The 18,986-nt window shown below is 44.8% G+C and overlaps 3 protein-coding genes across 8 annotated transcripts; 1 reads left to right on the top strand and 2 right to left on the bottom strand.

Moving 5' to 3' along the window:
• Positions 1 to 1,539: 1,539 nt before the first annotated feature.
• LOC104019074 (protein EOLA1) lies at positions 1,540 to 14,152 on the top strand. Of its 2 annotated transcripts, XM_087748698.1 has the most exons (3): positions 1,540 to 1,792; positions 3,214 to 3,427; positions 14,018 to 14,152. In XM_087748698.1, the coding sequence occupies exons 1-3, from the start codon at positions 1,540 to 1,542 to the stop codon at positions 14,028 to 14,030; spliced, it is 480 nt and encodes a 159-aa protein (XP_087604824.1). In that variant the 3' UTR covers positions 14,031 to 14,152. The 2 variants fall into 2 exon arrangements, with proteins under 2 accessions (XP_087604824.1, XP_009470572.1); XM_009472297.2 differs by lacking the exon at positions 14,018 to 14,152 and having other exon boundaries at positions 3,214 to 3,690.
• On the bottom strand, positions 4,389 to 6,322 carry LOC148056691 (uncharacterized). Its single transcript, XM_087748692.1, has 2 exons — positions 5,777 to 6,322; positions 4,389 to 5,117 (listed from the first exon to the last, which is right to left on the bottom strand). Exons 1-2 carry the CDS (start codon positions 6,320 to 6,322, stop codon positions 4,479 to 4,481), a joined length of 1,185 nt encoding a protein of 394 aa, XP_087604818.1. The 3' UTR covers positions 4,389 to 4,478.
• On the bottom strand, positions 7,835 to 18,701 carry LOC104019073 (transmembrane protein 185A). Of its 5 annotated transcripts, none has more exons than XM_087748693.1 (7): positions 18,541 to 18,701; positions 15,677 to 15,853; positions 14,046 to 14,253; positions 11,184 to 11,267; positions 10,034 to 10,210; positions 9,580 to 9,703; positions 7,835 to 8,093 (listed from the first exon to the last, which is right to left on the bottom strand). In XM_087748693.1, exons 1-7 carry the CDS (start codon positions 18,576 to 18,578, stop codon positions 7,849 to 7,851), a joined length of 1,053 nt encoding a protein of 350 aa, XP_087604819.1. In that variant the 5' UTR covers positions 18,579 to 18,701; the 3' UTR covers positions 7,835 to 7,848. The 5 variants fall into 5 exon arrangements, 4 of the variants coding, with proteins under 4 accessions (XP_087604819.1, XP_087604820.1, XP_087604822.1 ...); XR_015702610.1 differs by having other exon boundaries at positions 7,958 to 8,093; positions 8,369 to 9,703; XM_087748696.1 differs by lacking the exon at positions 7,835 to 8,093 and adding an exon at positions 8,100 to 8,656.
• Between the last annotated feature and the right edge of the window lie 285 nt (positions 18,702 to 18,986).

The raw sequence follows: 18,986 nt of genomic DNA on the forward strand, positions 1-18,986 counted from the left end.
TCACAGCCTCTCACTATTCAGCATTAGGGTCTGCCTTACTAAGGTCACTTTAGTTGTTGTTGTCTATGTTGGAAATGAACTCTGTCAGAACGCGTGTATTCAACGACATAAAATACGTCTTGCTTATCCCATTAAAACGGAACAAATCCCGTGGGACCGTGCATCTCTTTTAACCCCCTCCTTTCCCAAATTATCCTTTGAGGTCTCCAATAGTTACTGCATTCACTAGGCCTTCCCACATTGCTCCCTGTGCCAGGAATGGCTTACCAGGGATCACAGGGAGACGAGCGCAGGTGGAACCTCTGCTGTCAAACAGTAACTGCGTTGTTCAAAATGTTTGTGTTGGAAAGGCAAGACACGGATGCAAAGCACGCATTTCAAACGGCAGCAGTATACAAAGGAGATTCTTCTCAACGAGTAGGGTTGAGTGAAGACACTTTGGGAAATCCTGCCCAAAATGAGCTATGGGCCGAGGAAAGCAGGGAGGTGAGGGCCCACCGAGTTTTTAGGTGCCAAATGGCTTTCAGCTGCTGCTGCAGACGCGAGGCCCTCGGCACACGCCCGCAGCCGGGGGCACAAGTGCTGTGCTGCAGCGGGAAGGGCGCTCCCGCGAGTTCCTGCTGCCATTTTGCTCCCGGGGCTTCGGTGGCGAGCCCCGGCAGCGAGGCCAGCACCGGAGCCGCGGCCCACGGGCAGCCCCGGCAGCGGAACGAGGCCGCCGGCTGCCGCCACGGCGGGCCGGGCCGCTCCGCTCCCGTCCCGTCCCGTCCCCGCCGCGGGCCGCAGGCGGCACCGCCCCCAGGCGGCAGCGGGGCCGCCCGCCACCGCCCCCCGGCCCGCCCCGCCGCTCCCGCCACCCACCTTCCCGCCGCGGCACCGAGCGGGGCGGCAGCGCGGCCCGGCGGGAGCGGAGGGAAGGGTGCGGAGCTGGCGGCGTCAGGTAGGAGGAGGCGGCGGCGGCGGGCCCCCCGCGCCTGTGAGGAGGAGGCGGCGGCGGCGCGCTCGCCCCGGGAGGGACCGAGCGGGACGCGGGCCCTGCCGCAGCGGCGGCCGCGGAGGATCGCGTCCCTCGGGGGCCGGCCCCGGGCTACCCGCTGAGGAGCGGCCTTTTAAACCCCTTCCGGCCCCGGGAGCGGCCGGCTCCCGAGCGCGGCCTGCGGGCCCGAGCCGGGGCGGGCAGCGCCGCGGTGCCCCGTGAGCTCCTGCCCGCCGAGGCGGTGCCTCCGGTCGCGGGGTGCCAGCGCGCCGGTGCAGCGGCCCCCCGGGGCCGGGGTGGTTTCTGGCGGCGCTGAGGCGGCCGTTCCGGGCGGCGCCAGCCCCGGGCGGCCGGCGGCCTTCGCAAGCCGGGGCCCCGCGGGGTGGGAAGTCCGCCCGCCGGGAGGCAGCGCCCAGCCCGCCTTAGCGCAGCGCCCTGCGGGCCGGGGCGGGCGCCGAGGCAGGCCTGTTCGTCTGTCACGGTGACGGGCGCGTCTGTGAAGGCTGACCTCGGGGTGTCTGTTTGCTCCTAGGAAATGGACGGGTTCTGATGCGAGGAAAGCGATGAAATTTGGCTGCCTTTCCTTCCGGCAGCCCTATGCAGGATTAGTTTTGAACCAAGTCAAAACAGTAGAGACTCGCTGGCGTCCCTTGCTAGCAGACTACAGGAGCTGCACCGTTGCTGTTCATATAGCTGTTCAGGACTGGCAAGATGAAACATGGAGAGCAATTCTTCTGAATAGGTTTGGTATGACACCAAAACAAGTGCAAGATCTGTTGGACAAAGGGGAAAAATTCGGCAGAGGAGTTATTGCAGGTAAGCAACCTTGGATTATATTTTTCAAGCGAGCTTTCAATCTGTTAACTTGCTTCAGTCCAGTACACATCTGCTTTACGCAGTTATGCTTATTATAACATTGCTTTAACGCTTACTTTGAAGGAGTGGTGCCTGAGCTGTGGCTGGGGGCTATTTCGATTCCATGTCACTGTAAGCGGAGATCGGTGAGGGAAGTTGTAAATAAAATTTATTCTTTGTCACTGTGTTGGAAATGTGAAGTATCTTTGATCTTCAGGATAAAGAATTTTAGTCAGCTCTCAGTTTTTAAAATACACTCGCTCTACTGAAAAGTTTAGGCTACAACTCTAAAGTCTGTACAAGTAATACAATTGATTTGTGCTGCCTCGTCATGCAGTAAGATGGTATAACATGGGTTGTATATTATTTTGTTGCGTGATAATAAATGTCAGTTCCGCACTTTTTGCATTTTGAGCTTAGGAACTCTTGCTGAAACCGTTCTACAGTACTCGTAGTCAAGTGAAGTCGTCACGTTGCAGTGCTTCGCATGTCATGTTAGAGTGGTACATAAATAAATGCTGTTTCAGTTCTACAACTGCTCCGTTGCTCTTCTTATTGGGGCAGTGAAGAAGTTTGTTTCTGTAACACAAAGTTAGGATGGAAGTGGTGTTTCTTTGCTTACATTGTGCTGAAATACAATGTATGTTGCTGCACTGTATACTTTAAAAGTTTTTATCCAGCACTCATTTTGCACTCTCTTCTTGTAGGTATCTTTTGTTACACCATCTGTCTTGCGTTCTGATTTGAATATTTTTAGCTATTCCTGCACAACAAATTACTTCTATCACATACACGGAAAAACTGTTCTGGTTCTACAGTGCTGAAAATCGTTAGGTACTACGTAATATGCAGATTGTAAGCTTGACATAAATTGCATGCTAAATTGTGGAGTAGGTATCAAAGCTTCTTTGATCTGTATCTTAACATTTTCAATCATTAAGCAATACGGAAATTCCCTTTTGTGACGTGAAAAGGGGTCCAGAGAGCAGGAATTTCCATATAGTTTAATGATTTTAAAATGTTAATAGAGTAGCGTCCTGATAGGAGCAGAGAGAGTTTTCTTTTTAATGAAGCTGTTTCAAGGCCAGATGTGGCTCAGGAGTTTTGGTAGCAGCTGTATCTCCTTAGCTGCAGGCTTCTTTTAACAGGATTCTGATTCACTGAGTTGTGAATATGAGAACTGCACGCTTCACCTGTTCTTCAGTGGCACGGGCCATCTTCAGCAGTGAATGAGACAGGTTTGAGGTGTGCGTGCTTCATGCTGTGTTCTTCTGGCAACAAGTGAGCTGTTCGGCGCGTCCTCTGGAACGTTTGCTTTTGGAAAGCTTTTCTCCAGCAGATCAAAGAGCCAACTGATGGTATATTTTAATTTTATAATGCAGGATTAATTGACATTGGCGAGACATCACTGTATCCAGAAACCTTGCCTCCTGAAAAGGTCATGGAGCTGGAAAATAAAGCTGTCCTCAGTCATCTGGAACAGAAATACTTGACTGTTGTTTCAAACCCAAGATGGCTTCTGGAACCGATTCCTGCCAGAGGGAGAAGAGGCGTGTGGCAGGTGGACATCCCCGAAGAACTGATCCCTCCAGAAGCGTAGGTCTTGGCCCTCACTACTCTTTTTCCTGCCTGAACGCAAACTTGTGATTTACAAGTCTGCATCTTGAATACCAGTGAGTTGTTTGGGATTCCCTTCCAAAAGTAATTGTTTGCAATAGCAAATATATTTGATGAACTGCTCTACTGAGACAAAGGAAACAAGGTGTCATTTTTATGACCGTTACTGGACATGAGTAGTGGCTTACTATATTTTTCCTCTATAAATAACTCTTTAAGTAAATGGTATTTTTTGTAAGCCACGGTTGATGTGTTGTGTGCCAATTTGAAACATGAGTAACTACAACCATGTTATATGATGCATGCATCTCTGATGACGTGAGGAAGAAGGAGTTTGTAGGAGCCTTCAGAAAAATGGTGCTTGAAAGCAGGCTGCCATCAGTAATGTGCCATTGGTCTCACAGCCCACTCCTAACCTTACGTTTGTGGGATCACTGAGAAAGAAATCATCTGAGATAAGGCCAGCCCGAGGGGCTTCTCAGACAGAGGCTTGCTGGGCGAGGTTTCTGCGCATGGAGCACGTTACGTGTTGTAAGTGTAAAACTTACCGCAAGGACCAGATCTTCCTCATGGACACGATAGGTCCATTAGATGTGCCTAAAATGGGGGAAGCAGTCCGCAGTATACGGCTGTGTGACCTAACAGCCTTTGTAGCAGGGCCTTTATTAGAAAGAAGGTGCTTGTACACAATTAAATGAAGCGAGTATTCTAATATTTCTTTCTCTCATTGGAGACGAAGAATCTTAGTGAGCTTTGAAAATCTAATACTGAATTAAAGGCAAGCGTGAAGAGTAACAAATAGAAGTCACCGATTTTGGCACTTTGAGAGTTTTTTCAGAATTCACACTCTGCATTAGAATGAAAGTCCTTTTGACTTTCTGGAGCAAGGCCCAAGGCCAGGCACAGGCATGGCTATAAAAACAGGACAGGACAACTGGCAGAGGCTTTGTATTCAGACAGTTTATTGGAACACTTAGGAACACTCTATTCCCTCGGACTATGCAACTTCTAGAAGAGCTGTGGAGGGTACCTAGCGTGGCCCGGGCTGGGGTCCAAGGCCGTTGCCTGCAGCTCCCTTGTTTGGAGCCCAGGTGCCAGCCGGGCAGTGGCGGTAGGGGGGAGCGTGGCCCCAAGGTGGCCTTGGCATAGACAGAGCAGCGGCTGCTGCCAGCACAGCTAGGGAGGGGGGCGGTGGGAGCCCCAGTGGAAAGTGGCTGTTGGGCACGGCACGACCTGGTGAAGCAGCAGCGCAGGCAGCGCCCTGGCTGGCAGCCGGGCCGGGGCTGCTGTGCTGCAGCAAAAGGGAGGGGGGCAGAGGATTGAGCTGCTCCCTGCCTCCTGCTGTCAGAGCAGCGGTGCACGCAGACGGAGAGGCAGGCCTGAGTGGGGCAGCTGCCTTGGCGGGTCGCTTGGCAGGTGCGGTCTTGCTGGGTGCAGAGGCGTGCGTGTTCTCCCTTGGAGCTGCTGTGAAGGGAGCGCTCTCCTCCTCCTCGGCAGCGGGTTCCCACGCAAGCTCAGCATCTGGTTTTCTTTTCCGGCGGCGTGCATGCAGATCCGTGTCCGGTGAAAAACCTGCTGGTGTTTGATTTTTTGGACTAGAGCTTCGCTTACACTTCACTAGCAGGTGCAGACAATGTCTTCTAAAATTTGGGTTGTAGTAGAAGTGAAACTAAAAATGCAAAGGAAAAGAGTTAGTTGCCATCACCTTGAGACGGGAAAGGGCAGAGATATGAGAACTAAGAATTTCAACTGCAAAAGAGAAACAGGGATGTTAAAAAGGACCGTCAGGGGCGTTCTAAACCTGAAGTTCAGGCTGAATAAAATGGTGCAATCCAGTCCTGTTAAGTAGTAACCAGCCTTGTGCTTTTGCCACTTGGCAGCAGAGAAGCGTAGGATTTTCAAAAGCATAAAAACTGACTTAGAAACCCAAACACCAGTCCTTTTCAGCAACTTTAGTGTGGAATGACCAGGTAGGTAACTATAGGCTGCTGACACTACCTTCTCAGCCTTCAGCAAATGCCACAAGACAACTGCACATCTGGTACAGCAAGACACACAGCAAATACCAAAAGAAAATCCCGATAGGATGAGAATCTCTTCTCATTTTATGTGCTCAAAGTAACTGGAAACAACCAACGTAATATTTTATCAGCATTTCTACTGGGAAATACTGCCTCCAGACCTCCGGAACATGACCCAAGAAACAAATGACAGAACATTTACTACCATCCTCATCTCCTAGGTAGTAAAGGCTTATTTCATTGGAACAGAAATCTGTCCCACTAGAATATTCTGAGAGTTAGTTTGCACGTCAAGGTTGCAACATACCTCCCCAGCTGTTTCTTCCGCTAGCAGGTCATCGTGCGAGCCCGATTTTGGAAAATCGCACAGCTTTCTGGCGAACCCATACAAATGGAGGCGATGAGTGAAGCTTCTCATGGTCTCACTTTCAAAAATCCTCAGATATCCTCTCCTTGCTAGCACTTCGTCTTTGAACAGTTCTTCATGAATCACGACACACTTTCCGTTGTCCCCCCACCAAATGGACTCGAACTGATGGCTTTCAACAATGTCCCAGAGCTTCTTCAGAAAGCTGAGACGTGTCCAGGTATCGCTAGAGCTCTCCTCAGATGAGCTCAGACGCTCTCTTTTTGACTGGGGTCGCTTAGCCGAAGTTTGTAAAGCCCTTTCTTCTCTTGGAGGTCCAAAAGCAGCGTCATTAGCTGCTCTTTTGCCACGTGCTGGACGGAGAGGAGTCGAGCCTGGCAAATCGACTCCCTTGGCCTGAGCAGAAGCACATGAAGTTTCCTGTGAGGAAAGCTCCATTTTAAACTCTCTTTTCTCAGTTTGAGTAAATTGTTCAGTTGAAGCCATCTACCTTCGCCGCTAGACTGTCCTGCCAGACAGCCAGCTGAAAGGAAGTGACCGGCTGACTGAGAACCCCAACGAAAATTCTCAAACATCACCGTGACGCCCATGCTGCGCTGCCGTGACATCACAGAGCAGCGTCTGTTTCCTAGCGACATGAAGCAGCAGCAGCAAGTGCTCAATAGCACTTGTTGCTTTTCATTTACAGTTTGGTTTTTTGTTTTTTGTTTTTTTTTTTTTTTGACTTGAGCCAAAAAGTAAATAAAAGTGCAATGATGACATGTTAAGCGTAGTGATAGGACAGTGCTGTGTTGGGTTTCAGGCAAGAGCTGGTCCACAGAGAGGGAGAGGGAGGTCTGCAGTGTTAGCAATGAAAGCGCCACGTCTCTGAAGTTTTTCAGGTGCGCACCTTTCACCCATGCGTAAGTGTCCATGCGCTCTTTGCTCTTAGCTCATTGCCTTGCTAACGCTAAGGAAACACGATCCGTAGTATTTAAGCTGCCTAAACTGTGGGTTTGCCTAAGCATGAGAAGCTGCAAGGGTGTGGGAGCATCCAACACATGTTGTTACAAGCTACTGGAGTACAGGTTTCAAAGACTAACTTTCTCTAAAGCACCTGGAAGTCCAAGACGGTCTGTCAAAGGAGGTCTTTCTTCAAAGAAGAAAATGCTCGGCCAACACCAATGAACCTATCTTGAAAAGTTTAATCATTGACACCAACACAAAGTTGGTAATGAAGACCAAGCTATGATATTTGTAGCAGCTAACGGACAGCTGTAAAACCTACAATCAATGCTTGTGACATAGACTGCACGCATGGCGCAAGAGGGAACAGCTTACTAAACAGCCAGTCTAATGGGAGAGTGGTGTACGTGCTGCTCAGGAAGAATTAAAACATGACATTGGAGAAGCAACAAAAGCAACGCTTAACTCCCAAGCCAGCACAAAAGTTGAAATGCTGCCATGAAAATTTACATAGCTAACTCAAAACCATCATGCAAGTTGCTATACCTTCTATTTCCCCCCAAAAAAGCTTTCCAGTCTTGCCTGAGAAGTGCAACACTCCTGTGCCTCTGTGGTTAAGACAATGATTGTGGCTGAACAGAAGAAGTAAAGAGGTACTATACTAAGACATCACCCAAGCGTTTAAAACAGACACGGAAATCAAGTGTCTATTTAGGACCTAAAAGACACCTGGAATAACATAGGCATTTCATACAGGGTTTTTAAAAAAATACCTTTAGATAATACTTCTATTGTACACGACAAAACTTTGAAACAATATATTACACTGCTAAAATGTTCATATAAATACTATACAGGCAAGCGTGCAACCAACCCATTGGGCAGGTTCACAAATTAGACCACCACGTATCTCTGGAAAAGCTCTCCGATTATCTTCAAGATCTCTGATTTGTGTAATCCAAGCCACTGATTCAGCAATACCTATTTGTAAGTAATTGGGACAAGGAATGAGATGAAATACATTTGTCTGCTGCTTCCCAGTTCAAATTTAATATGCTCCTGTCCTCTTAATCGGGCATATCAATGTTTAACTTGGGCGGTGGAATCACGTATTTTCCAGGACTCTGTGTAATGACCACTCCAGTCTTTTTTCGAAACATTGGTGCAATTTTTGGTGGTTCGGGCAGTGGCGTTTCTTCTGTTTCCTCATTATCTTCATGATGAAGATCATAAGAAATATTTCCATATTCTCGTAAAAATGGGAAAATTTCAAGCAGGAACTGGCAAAAGTCTTTGCGAATTCCAAACCACCCTAAAGAAAAGAAAATCATTTCACATGATTGCAGAACAGAATGAAAATTTAATTAAGCAAGCAGACTCTGCAATCTCATTTAAGTTCTCTTGATTGTTTGCATATGAACAATATAAAATTTGTTAGTGCTGGCTTCTCAGTGTGTTACTTACACCTATCGTGTAACAACATTAGAGTTCAGATCATGCACACACAGATAGACATACAGAACATATACAGAGAATCACGCATGTCTGTGTGCGTGTATCCCTGTGTATAAATTACAGCTATACTACCAGAGCAAGAGGCCATTTCATTTCACGTGTCACAAGCAGCACTTGTACTTCAGCAGATGGCACTCCTCCGTTAGCCAATAGCGAAGGTCAGCGTTAAAAGGAACAGCCTGCCCACGTCAAGTCTTTCACACTGAACGAGAGCAACGTATTAAGCGATTGCCAGGGAAGATCCCATACGACCCGTCTTTTGGCAGAGACTGCGCTTCGTGGCCAACTGGTGTATTTCGCTCAGCACTTTCAAGGTGGATTTTCATGCAAGTCTTCTGGGGCTCACTTCAGATGAATAGTCTTTTTGAAAAATTTACATAAAAATATTCAACTAACCCTACAGAAGACAAAATGGACACGTGGCTTTCTAAAAGACTAACTTGGCCATAAATTATCGAGGGCATGCATTAAAAAAACAAAACCAAAACCCAAAACACCAGGAACAACTTTCCATGAAATAACAATACCAAAGTAAACTAAATGTATGGAGATAAGCTTAGTCATGCCCAAAGAAAGAAATTCTCACTATACTTCACAATCGGACCAAAACTGAAATGAGGTTCTATAACAAACATCACAGCTGGTTCCTTTCAACTCTGAAAAATCCTAAAAAAATGTCATTGCCTTGTCAACAAGGAACGTGAACTGCAAGGTGGATGGGAAGAGCTACTCATCTGCAGTGGTTCAGGAACATGAGATGGCCGAAAGTGCCAGTGCTCCTTTCGGCAGTGTTCGTTGTGGTGGGGATAAAAGCCAGGGAAATGTACGCTGGCCACTTGGGCAACTCAAGTTACAACTAAGCAGCGCAGAGCACTATTTGGCCAAAGAGGAAAGAGAATGCTAGCTCAGGCTGCTAGGACAAATGCTAATTAAAACTGGTAGGCGCTACACTGCTTTCAGAACCCAGAGTAGAAAGATCCAGTCCTGTCCCGCGAGAATGAAACCCATGGAAACAAGGAAGGACAAGTTAGAATTAAAATCCCATTGGGATGTCTAGTTGAGTCCAAGCAGAAGTCGTGCTCTTACAGGAATAAGAAAAAAAGCGAGAGACACTATAAACACTGAAATCTTACTAAATTCACCTGAAAACAATAGTAACAAACACATCTGGATTCCTTCATGAGAGAATATACACAGGAAAGTCCTTTTTGAAAAGACAGCTCTTAACGACATACATTTAAACCTTGAGTTGCAAGCTGTTTCCGTGATTTGTAAATACTCACAGTGATTTCCTCCTTTTTGTCCAAATGTTGTTGCCATTAAAGTTATCAGTGAAAGCCAGAGAGGAACAAATATGGGTATAAAAGAAAAAGAATTATGCCCATCCAGTCTGTGTACTAGTAAGATCTAAATGGCAAAAAAATGATACAATGTCAGTTTAACTGCAATACCCACTTTCAAGCTTCTTAAAACATGTGCTGATCTCAGATCTCTAACTTCACACATCTGTGAAGAAAACTGGCCTCCACAGAAACATGTAGTTCCACGCATATTTCCCTCAAAAAACTTGAAAGAAACATAGAACGCTTGGGTTTCTCTCGCATTTGCTGTTACTATTTCATTCGAAAACAACAAGCAGTATTCTCATTTTAGTAAGTTCAAAAAGAGACACAGCAACATTCAGCACTCCACTGAAAAAAGAACAAGATACATCAAACTCGTTATGCTTTTTCCTACCTCAAACGTGAGCAGTGGAACTACAATTGTCATCCAGCTGACAGCCATTGTTATGTGTGTCCTCCTTTGCTCAGCAATCACATCCATGGAGCGCAAGAACAGAACGGACCACACAATGTAATATAGCACTACTAGACACAGAAAGGACATCAAGATCCACAGCGGGACACAAACAACCTGAAAGAAAAAGAAATTAACTGCTTTCCACCCCCCTCAGCAGTGATACATTTTTATCAATTTGATTTGTTTCAGGTGTGGGTTTTTTAAATAAAGCAAGTCTACGTATTAAGTTGAAACAAGAAAAAGAAATTGAAGTCTAATGCTCTTTAATATAGCCTCTAACAGAAAAGCTTCATAAATCACATGCGCTGTTATGAGCCATATCAACTCTTTGGGGTTCCTCAGTTAGGTCTGTAAATGCCATCAAGCTGAAACAATTTAAAATTAAGTCAACATAGTTCAACTTTAATAAGACTTCTGTCATTTTACGTTAGGCTCAAAGAGCACCTGAAATAGTTTTTAGCAAGTATTTTCTACACTGGACGCCTTACTTGAAACAGTTTCTAAATTACCACCTTTTCCTACTTTTTTTTTTTTTTTTTTTTTTTTGAAAATAGAAAGGACAGTCATAATCATGCCAGATCATGAGTTTTATGGTAGTTTACAAAAGCCCAGACACAGAAACAGCGCTTTTGTGTTCTTAAGGCACTTGGGACAGGAGATCTCGGCAGTTTTGACAGTGATCACTTGCACAAGAAGTGGATCTACATGCATGGTAACACAAGAAATAAAACTAGTTATTTACCACACCATATTTACCCACACATTCTCTAATTCACCCGTCATTTTCATGGCTAGTTTTGTGCTCCCACTGGAAACTTTTGGTTAGGATTTCTCTTTCAAAAACTGATCAGAGATCAATTGCAGTTGATGGCATGTCCTTCTCCCCCGAAGGACGACATGCCCAAAGAGCAGCCTCTCTTTCCCATGACCGCTGAATGAAATGCCAGACCTTCAGTAAAGGACTGTTAAGTGAGCAAAAGTGGGATCATGGACGGACTCTGGTCATATATGAACTGTTACCTATAGTAAATAGCTTTAGGAAATTCAGCATTTAAACAAGAATAAGAAGAAAACACTTGTTACATACAAGCCACGGCCATCTGATGATCTCGTCTAGTCTGAGTGCAATAAATATGAACTGTAGAATATTGACCGAACACAAGATTTCCAGCTAGAAAAAGAAAACACGTTAGTTAACTCTTAGCGTGATAAAGCTGTTTCCAGGCTAGCCAAAGAATCTGTCAAAGGGCTTTTCTGACTCCATGCTTATCACTGCGATATGGAACATCATTTGCATTTACATCAGATATTACTAAGCACCCCTACATTTATGAGGCTGCGATCCCACTAGAGTAACTGTAGAGGCAGCTGTCTCCTGAGGAAAGACCTTCCTGGTATTTTAAAAAAATAAAAGCACTACCTGCAATGCTTGTTAGAGTGATTAGAGAAATAAGAAAAGCCAAATTCATCAGACTCAAAAAAGCAACGCATTGGAAAACAACTTCAACTATGTTCTTCAGATAAGAGATAATGTGAGAATTAAAGTCACAAGTAGTAACAAGTCCTTCCATTTAAAATTAGCAAAATCTATCTTTAAAGATATCATTTCGTAGTTGCAGTCATGTAAAGATGAAAGTTACATGGGCTTAACTACCAACGGTCCAGTTCAAAAGTCCCAGCTCGATCTGGGGGGAAAAAGAAATACATAGAATAGGAGAAGACGACATCCAAATTCAATCATTTACTGTATACCTGAGAGAGATTTTAAATGGCACTGAAGACACTTGGGTTTTGAGCCAACACAGAAAAGCAATACTCCGCATTAAAAATGTTAACGAAAGCTTTTCGCGTGTCCCGCTTGCCGCTGTGAGAACTAAATTATACTTAAAAAATAAAAAAATCAAGTTTGTGTCTAGCTTGAACAAAGTGAAACAGTGAAACACCATCAGACTTGGCAAGATTCTGTTTGTAAAGTTTACAGGCAACCCTACATGGGTAGGAACTTCAAAGATCAAACAGAGAATTACTATCTGAAAAGACTAACTAAAGCTCTGGAGTGCGAGTGAGAAATATTTTCCATTTACAAAAACACATGGGGATGTAAGGCACCTTTGAAAGGTACTGTTTCTCAGAAGGCAGACACTACCTGCTACTTTTCACTAACATACATGATTGTGTACTATGATCTGGATAAATGCCTTTGAAATACACAGTGCAGGGAGTCAAATGTCCAACAGGCAGCAGGCACTTGCCTACTTCAGAGACTGCACTGAAGTCTTCAGTGTTGAAGTACAGGTTACTTTAAAAAGATTGGAAAACTAGATTTAAAATAATTTTGTACCCCTGGCTTTCTCAAAAGAATCAACCACCAAAAAAACCCACGCTCAAGCATAAGACCAAGCAACCTGAAAACTGCAAGAGCAAATACAGAAAAAAAAAAAAAAGAACCAGAGGATCAACTGCTATAAAAATTTTTAGAATCAAGTTAACATTTGAGCTATATATGGCAAGTGCATGTATATTTGGAGTAGCTAGGCTCACAATTTAATGAATTCAATATGCCTTCAATAAATGATGCTTTACTACTGTAAAAATAGTGTAACACATAAAAGAAAGCTTTTTCTGAGCCCACCATGATACACAGACAAAACCCCACTATGTACTTACTGATCCCCTCATCAGTTTCAGAATAGGTACAAGCAGACAGTATCTTTACAGATTAAATAATTACGAAAATAATAACAGAGTAACGACGACTTTGATTACTCATGCCAAAAATCAATATCCTGGATTAAAGACAGGCCCCTCTTATGTTTCTACCAAGTGAAAGGGAAATAATGAAATCTTCCCAGAGTACAAAGAAAAGAAAGCAGAACAGCACTAAGTGAAGATGACAAAATAGGAAAAAATGAGTTGACAGTTCAACTGCGTAACTTATTTTCTTTGAGGCAGCTGTTGCCTTCTAGGGGTGAGTGGATTCCATTTTTTTCTGCCAGTACTTAGCAGCTGTGCAGTCATCTGTATATCAATGGGCAATCAAGCATCATCCAGTAGAAGGCAAGTACTTCTACACAAGTTTTTCTTCAAGGAATGATTAACTGTGAATAGAACTCTGCAAAATGAAATTCTATTTGCAATATTTTAAAATCAACAATTTGAGCTATCTGTTTATTAGCCATCCTAACAATCACTTACCAAAAATGTTTTTCTCTCTCTAGTTATAAATTCAGGTTATGCTAATGTTAGAGAAATATTCCCTTGAAATTAAAACCTCAACCTCATCTAAAAATCAGATTTTTAACTGTCATGGCGTAGTTTGAGGACATAGCAAAAAAAAAAAAAAAATCCTTAAAAAAATATCAATTCAATAAGAATTCTGTATTTATTGCAAAATGCCACAACCATGGGAAGATCTCGAGAATTCTTGCAAAGTTCTTCCAAAGCCAAAAGGAGTGAGTTAGAGAGGAAAGACGACAGAGGCAGAAAATAAAAACCTACTGTTTCATGCCTACTATCTGCATTCCCAAATGAAAGATTAAGCACACATACTGGGGTACTAAGAAATTTTCAACCCAGATTATCTAGAGCTCTGTAAGTTCAATTCTGCCAAGGGACGGTGCTTAATCTCACTGGAATTTTCTTCAGTATCTTCCATTTCAGTGTCTAGTATTAGTCCATTTTGCAGAGTTTGGGGTGAGTTCTTTTAACACCCAATAATAAAAAGGCAGGTTTAAAACATTCTGCAATTTGGTAGTTGAAAAAACTAGAAGAGATTAGAAAAAATTATATTATTCCCAACCCTGATTTTTCACTCTAGCAGGTCAGTGCAAATGATTAATTCAACTGATGCAGTCATCCATATCATGGTTTACTAAGAGATAAACCGTTACTGAATTGATACTCAGTCTTGCATTGCCACAGGTCTTACACATAACAAATGAAGCATTACCTCCAGAGACCTGTCATGTCGGAATCCCCACACACAAGCTGCGACTGACACTGGAGATACGAAGAATAATGGCATGAAGACCAGAAGCCAGAAATGGGTTCCTCTTTCGATCCTGTCACACACCAGAACTTCAAACATCAGCAGGAGCAGGTGGATGCCCACTGCAATTAACATAGCTTTGAACTCCACACAGGTTTCTCCTTCTGCTCTAAAGAGAGGATAAGGAAGCATTCAGTTGCCTTGCCAATAAGAAAGCACACTATCCTGCAAACATCCCAAGACACTTTGTTTACAATTGTTAAGTTTCAGATACTAACACATTTTAACAAACGTACACATTATGCCCAAATAGCCACTATTAAACTACACTCCTGATGACGGAACAGGATTTCTTGCCCATAAAGGTGGGCAAGTGGGATTTTTACACCTTGAAGATTTTCTAAGGATTTATCTGCCATATCTGCACAGATAAAACAGGATTTCTTTGCTACTGCGTAAACACTCAGATATCATGGAGGCTGTTAGAAAATAAGCTAAGTCTAAAATTATCTGTTTGGGTCCTGCACTAGCTTTCATCGAATCAACATCTTTCCCTTGAATTTCTTTATTCACCAAAATCAGCCTATTGCAACAGAATATTACCTATTACTAAAAAGTAAAAGGCCTGTAAAATAACAGCACATACAGAGAAACCACACTTTTTCCTACACAAGTAGAACTGTTACTAGAAGGGGCAAACAAGACCTGAACCATACAATATAGTGTATCAGAATGAGACCTGTGCACAAAATTTTTCATTTAATACTCACCATAGATAGAAAAGAGGACTGCATTTATTGCACTTCATTTAAGGTAGTTTCTTTTCCCCTAGCATGTTCAAATTCACATCCTACTTGGATTAGCAAAGAAGTGAACACTGACGTATTTGAAGGTCTGAAAGTTATTTTACCCTAGACTGACAACTGAAATATCAATGTTGAACAACTTTGACAAAAATGAAAAGGAATTTACAGAAATTGTTCCCACAAACATCCTACTTTGCAAATGTTACACATTTGCCTATATTAGTGTATTAAACTACTTGAATATTTCTTATAAAACTGCAACTAAAGTATGAAAAAAATTCTCTATGTCCACTGCATATTCAAGAATCACTGAATATTCATCCACATGTTCACTGAGGTTATACACACACACCAAGGGGGGGAGGGGAATCAATGTTCTTCAGGCTGATCTGTACATCCCAGGAAATTGATTTAAAGAATAATCCAATTACATATAGTATATTCCTAATGCATATGAAGATACATATTTCTATGTGGCTTATACTAAAGCAAAGAATTCCCAGCATTCTAAAGAAAAGCACAAAAAGTCACTCCACAAGAAGTTTTAGCTTCCCAAAGGCAATATTGCTGAAGCTTGTGATAAACTGTTACAACTAGGATTAAGACAACCATAGCTGCATAAAGCTATTTGCATACACTATAGGTTATATTTATTTTAAGTATGTTGAAAAAAAACCTTCTGGATGTTACATCTTATGTTGTTAAAAACCCTATTTATCAATTTGATTCAGTACGGAAAACACATTATGTTCCCTCTGTTTTTCAAAATAAATATCCCCGACTTACCGATACTGTGGGTTTCGGGCCCATACTCCTGTTCCCACTGAGGCACCAACAATCACCATTAACTTCCATAGCCATATTGGAGCAAATACGGCCCAGTAACTCCATTGAATTTTGTCATCCAGACGTAGAGCGAGCAACACAGAAAAAAGCAGCAGGCAGGCATAAATAAGAAATTTGCTATTAAACAAATGAAAAAAAAAAACCCAGAGTCAGAAATTAAGGCAGGCAACAGGAATTTTGTAGAGAACAAGAAAATCGGTCACAGCTGAAATTTAATCAGGATACTTCCTAACAGAAAACGTGTGTCAGACTTCTTTGCAAAGAATCAGATCAGTTCTGGAGAGTCAAATATTTCATCATAAATACAGCATATGTCATCTCTTTCACTTATAAAACCATTGCTTCAAGGGAACACATCAAAAGCATTCTTGCATGACAAACTTAATGAATGGACATCTATAAATAGTTCCCTCCCACAAGGATCCAGTCAGCAGCTGTATTATTAAAGGCTCAGAAAGATACCAGTTGTACATGGTTTTAGAAAATGTGTTCTTTCATACAAATCAAATGAGATAGTTTTTGACATTCAAAATTAAGCTACATAATTTATGTAATTTTATCCACGCTACTTTTAACTGAAGATTAAAAATGACTACATATTGTAATAAGGCAGACTCCAGAGAATTTTTTTTTATTTACTTTTACATTCAGTTAAAAAAAGCAACATTATAGAAAAAAAAACAAAACAGGTTAAACTTTGTTAAAGGTTACTGATTATGGAGTGAAGTTTCTAACTGGAATACTGAGGATGGTGCTTACAAGTTTAAAATAGTTATGTTGATATATTTTATACACTAGTCAACCTAAGAATGAATAAATGTATCCGGAATACTTGAGAGCAGTGACACAGCAATTGCTTGTACCACCGAAAATCAGACATAATAATTACATGGTACATGATCTCCTCACACTACAGGAAGGGAAAAAGTCACCCACCCACTCACCAGAGAATCACAGGCGGCTTTACAGAACATGTAATTAGGCTTCAACACCACTTCGGTGAAGTAATTATATGTATTTTAAAACATGGATAACCTAAGGAACAGAGTAAATATTTGCTACAGAGTAAAGCAGCAACAGCCAGGAATACTACCTTTACTTCAACAGCACAACTCAAACTACCCACTTTCACTCTTATTATTTAATAAAACATTCATTGGATCAGCATTGCCTCGTTTAGATATCAAGCTGCTTTGTCTCTATTCAGAACAAGTGTCTTAGCTGCCCCTTAATAAGAAAAAGCGGTTTTATTGTACCAGCATCTCCTCGCATGCTTGATGAAACTACCTCAGCATAGGATGATATAAAACAACAGTCGCTTCACAGCAACAGAGATCCCTCAGTTTCCTAGGCTATTCATACTTTTCCAACATTCAATATTTGTGTAATTTGTACTTCCCCTGGCTCCTCAATAAATACAGAAATAAAATGCCATGTGGTAAAGTACCAGTGCTCCCTGAGCATTCCAGTAAACAACAAAACATTCAACATTAAGTTATCTGCACGAGTGCAACGTTCAGCTGGCTCGTTCATCATTTAGACGGCATCCAAATAAGGTGCAAGCATTGCTTGGCCATAACAAAACTTTGTAAGCTTCTGGAACTTCTGTTCCTACTTTTCCACCACTTCCAGCCACACATTTAAATTGTTTATTTCAGCCTCTCTGCAACAATACATTTCCTGCAGCATCGGTTACCTTTCTGTTTATCTAAACAACCGACTGAACACAGCTTTTTGTAACTGCAGTCATGTAAGGCTTCTTTCACAAGCAACATTTTTCCAGGACTCTCAGTATTTCATGCCACCCTGCACAAGTTACTTGCAGGCCTTTATTCTGAGGTCTTAAAATACCTGGTAACAGCAAAACCAGTAAAATTCAACTCATTCTCTCATCTTCTTTAAAAGTTACATGTACCCATACTTGCTTGGCAAGACAGCAGAAGCCCAAGTGGTAGTGACTATTGTCTTGTTCGTTGTAAGAGAGCCCAGAATAAAGAATCACCAGCAATTCTCCAGGTCTAGACTAGGGTTGTTAGGCACAACGCCTTCACACCTGCAAAAAATGAGCCTTTACCATGCACCAAACGCTTGTGCAAGAGCATAAGGCAACTTTGCTTTCCAGTATAAAGTTTTATGCCCCAAAACATCCAGTTGAAAAATTCAAAAACCAGAACGAGACTTGGAGGAATCTGATCAAGTTCCATAATAAAACAAAAAAGAGGACTGGAATTCGGCCTGGAACCCAGATGACGGATACCCTACAGTCACCCCGACCCAGGACCAGCCGAGGGGAGCGCTACCGGCACCAGCAGGCGCTGGGACGGAAACCGGCCAGGAACGGCGTGCTCCCGCCGCCCCCGGGCCGCCCCCACCGCCCTGGGGACGAGGCGCCCGACGCCGGGCCCCGCTGTAACGCTCGGGGGCCGCGCACCGAGGCTGCTGCAGACCGGGCCGGCGCCGCTCCCCCGCGCCCAGCCGGCCCTGCGGGGAGCGGGGCGGGGACGGGCAGCGGAGCCGGGCCCAGCGGCGCCTCCGGCGGTGCCTCCTCCCGCGCCCCTCGCCGCCGGCTCCGCCTCATCCCGGCGGCAGCTCCGGCCCCGCCGCTTCCGGACGCGTCCCGCTACCGGCGCGGAGCCCCGGCCCAACAGCAGCGCTACACCGGGGAGGGGAGCCGCCGGGACCGGGGCGGGGAGCCGCCAGGACCGGGGCAGGCGCCGCTCCGCCACCGTGCGGCCCGGCAGCGGCCCGGCAGATAGGCCCTGGCGCGGCCCGAGGCCGCCCGTTGAACACCAGCCCGCCCTCACCTGGGGTTGAAATCCTGGAACAAGCCGCGCAGGTTCATCGCGGCTCGACCCTCCGCCCCCGCCGCACTCTACCAGGCACGCATGGCGCGGCCGCCGCCACCGGAGCCTGCCCTGGCCTGGCCTGGCCTGGCCGCCGCTCCGCCCCCGCCGGAACCGGGCAGCCCGCCCCGCCCCGCGCATGCGCGCCGCTCGCCAGCCCCCCGCGGCGGCGCTCCTCTGCCGGGAGCTGGCCCGGCCTCTCCGGCGCGCCTCACGGCCAGCGCTCCGCATGCGCCCCAGGCAAGCGGGCCGCGCTGCCAGCAGCGGGGTTGGGCTTTGGGTCGGGCCCTCACCCCGCCGCTGCCGCGTCAGCCCTCCCGGCGGCGGCAGCCCGCCGGAGCGGGTCTCGTTTGGGGCCCTGCCCGAGGCCCGGCCCGGCGGGGCGCTGGCTGGCAGGCCGGCCGGCC

This window comes from Nipponia nippon, unplaced genomic scaffold (assembly GCF_047370975.1).
Source record: "Nipponia nippon isolate SJK-2023a ecotype South Korea unplaced genomic scaffold, ASM4737097v1 scaffold_12, whole genome shotgun sequence".
NCBI lineage: Eukaryota > Metazoa > Chordata > Aves > Pelecaniformes > Threskiornithidae > Nipponia > Nipponia nippon.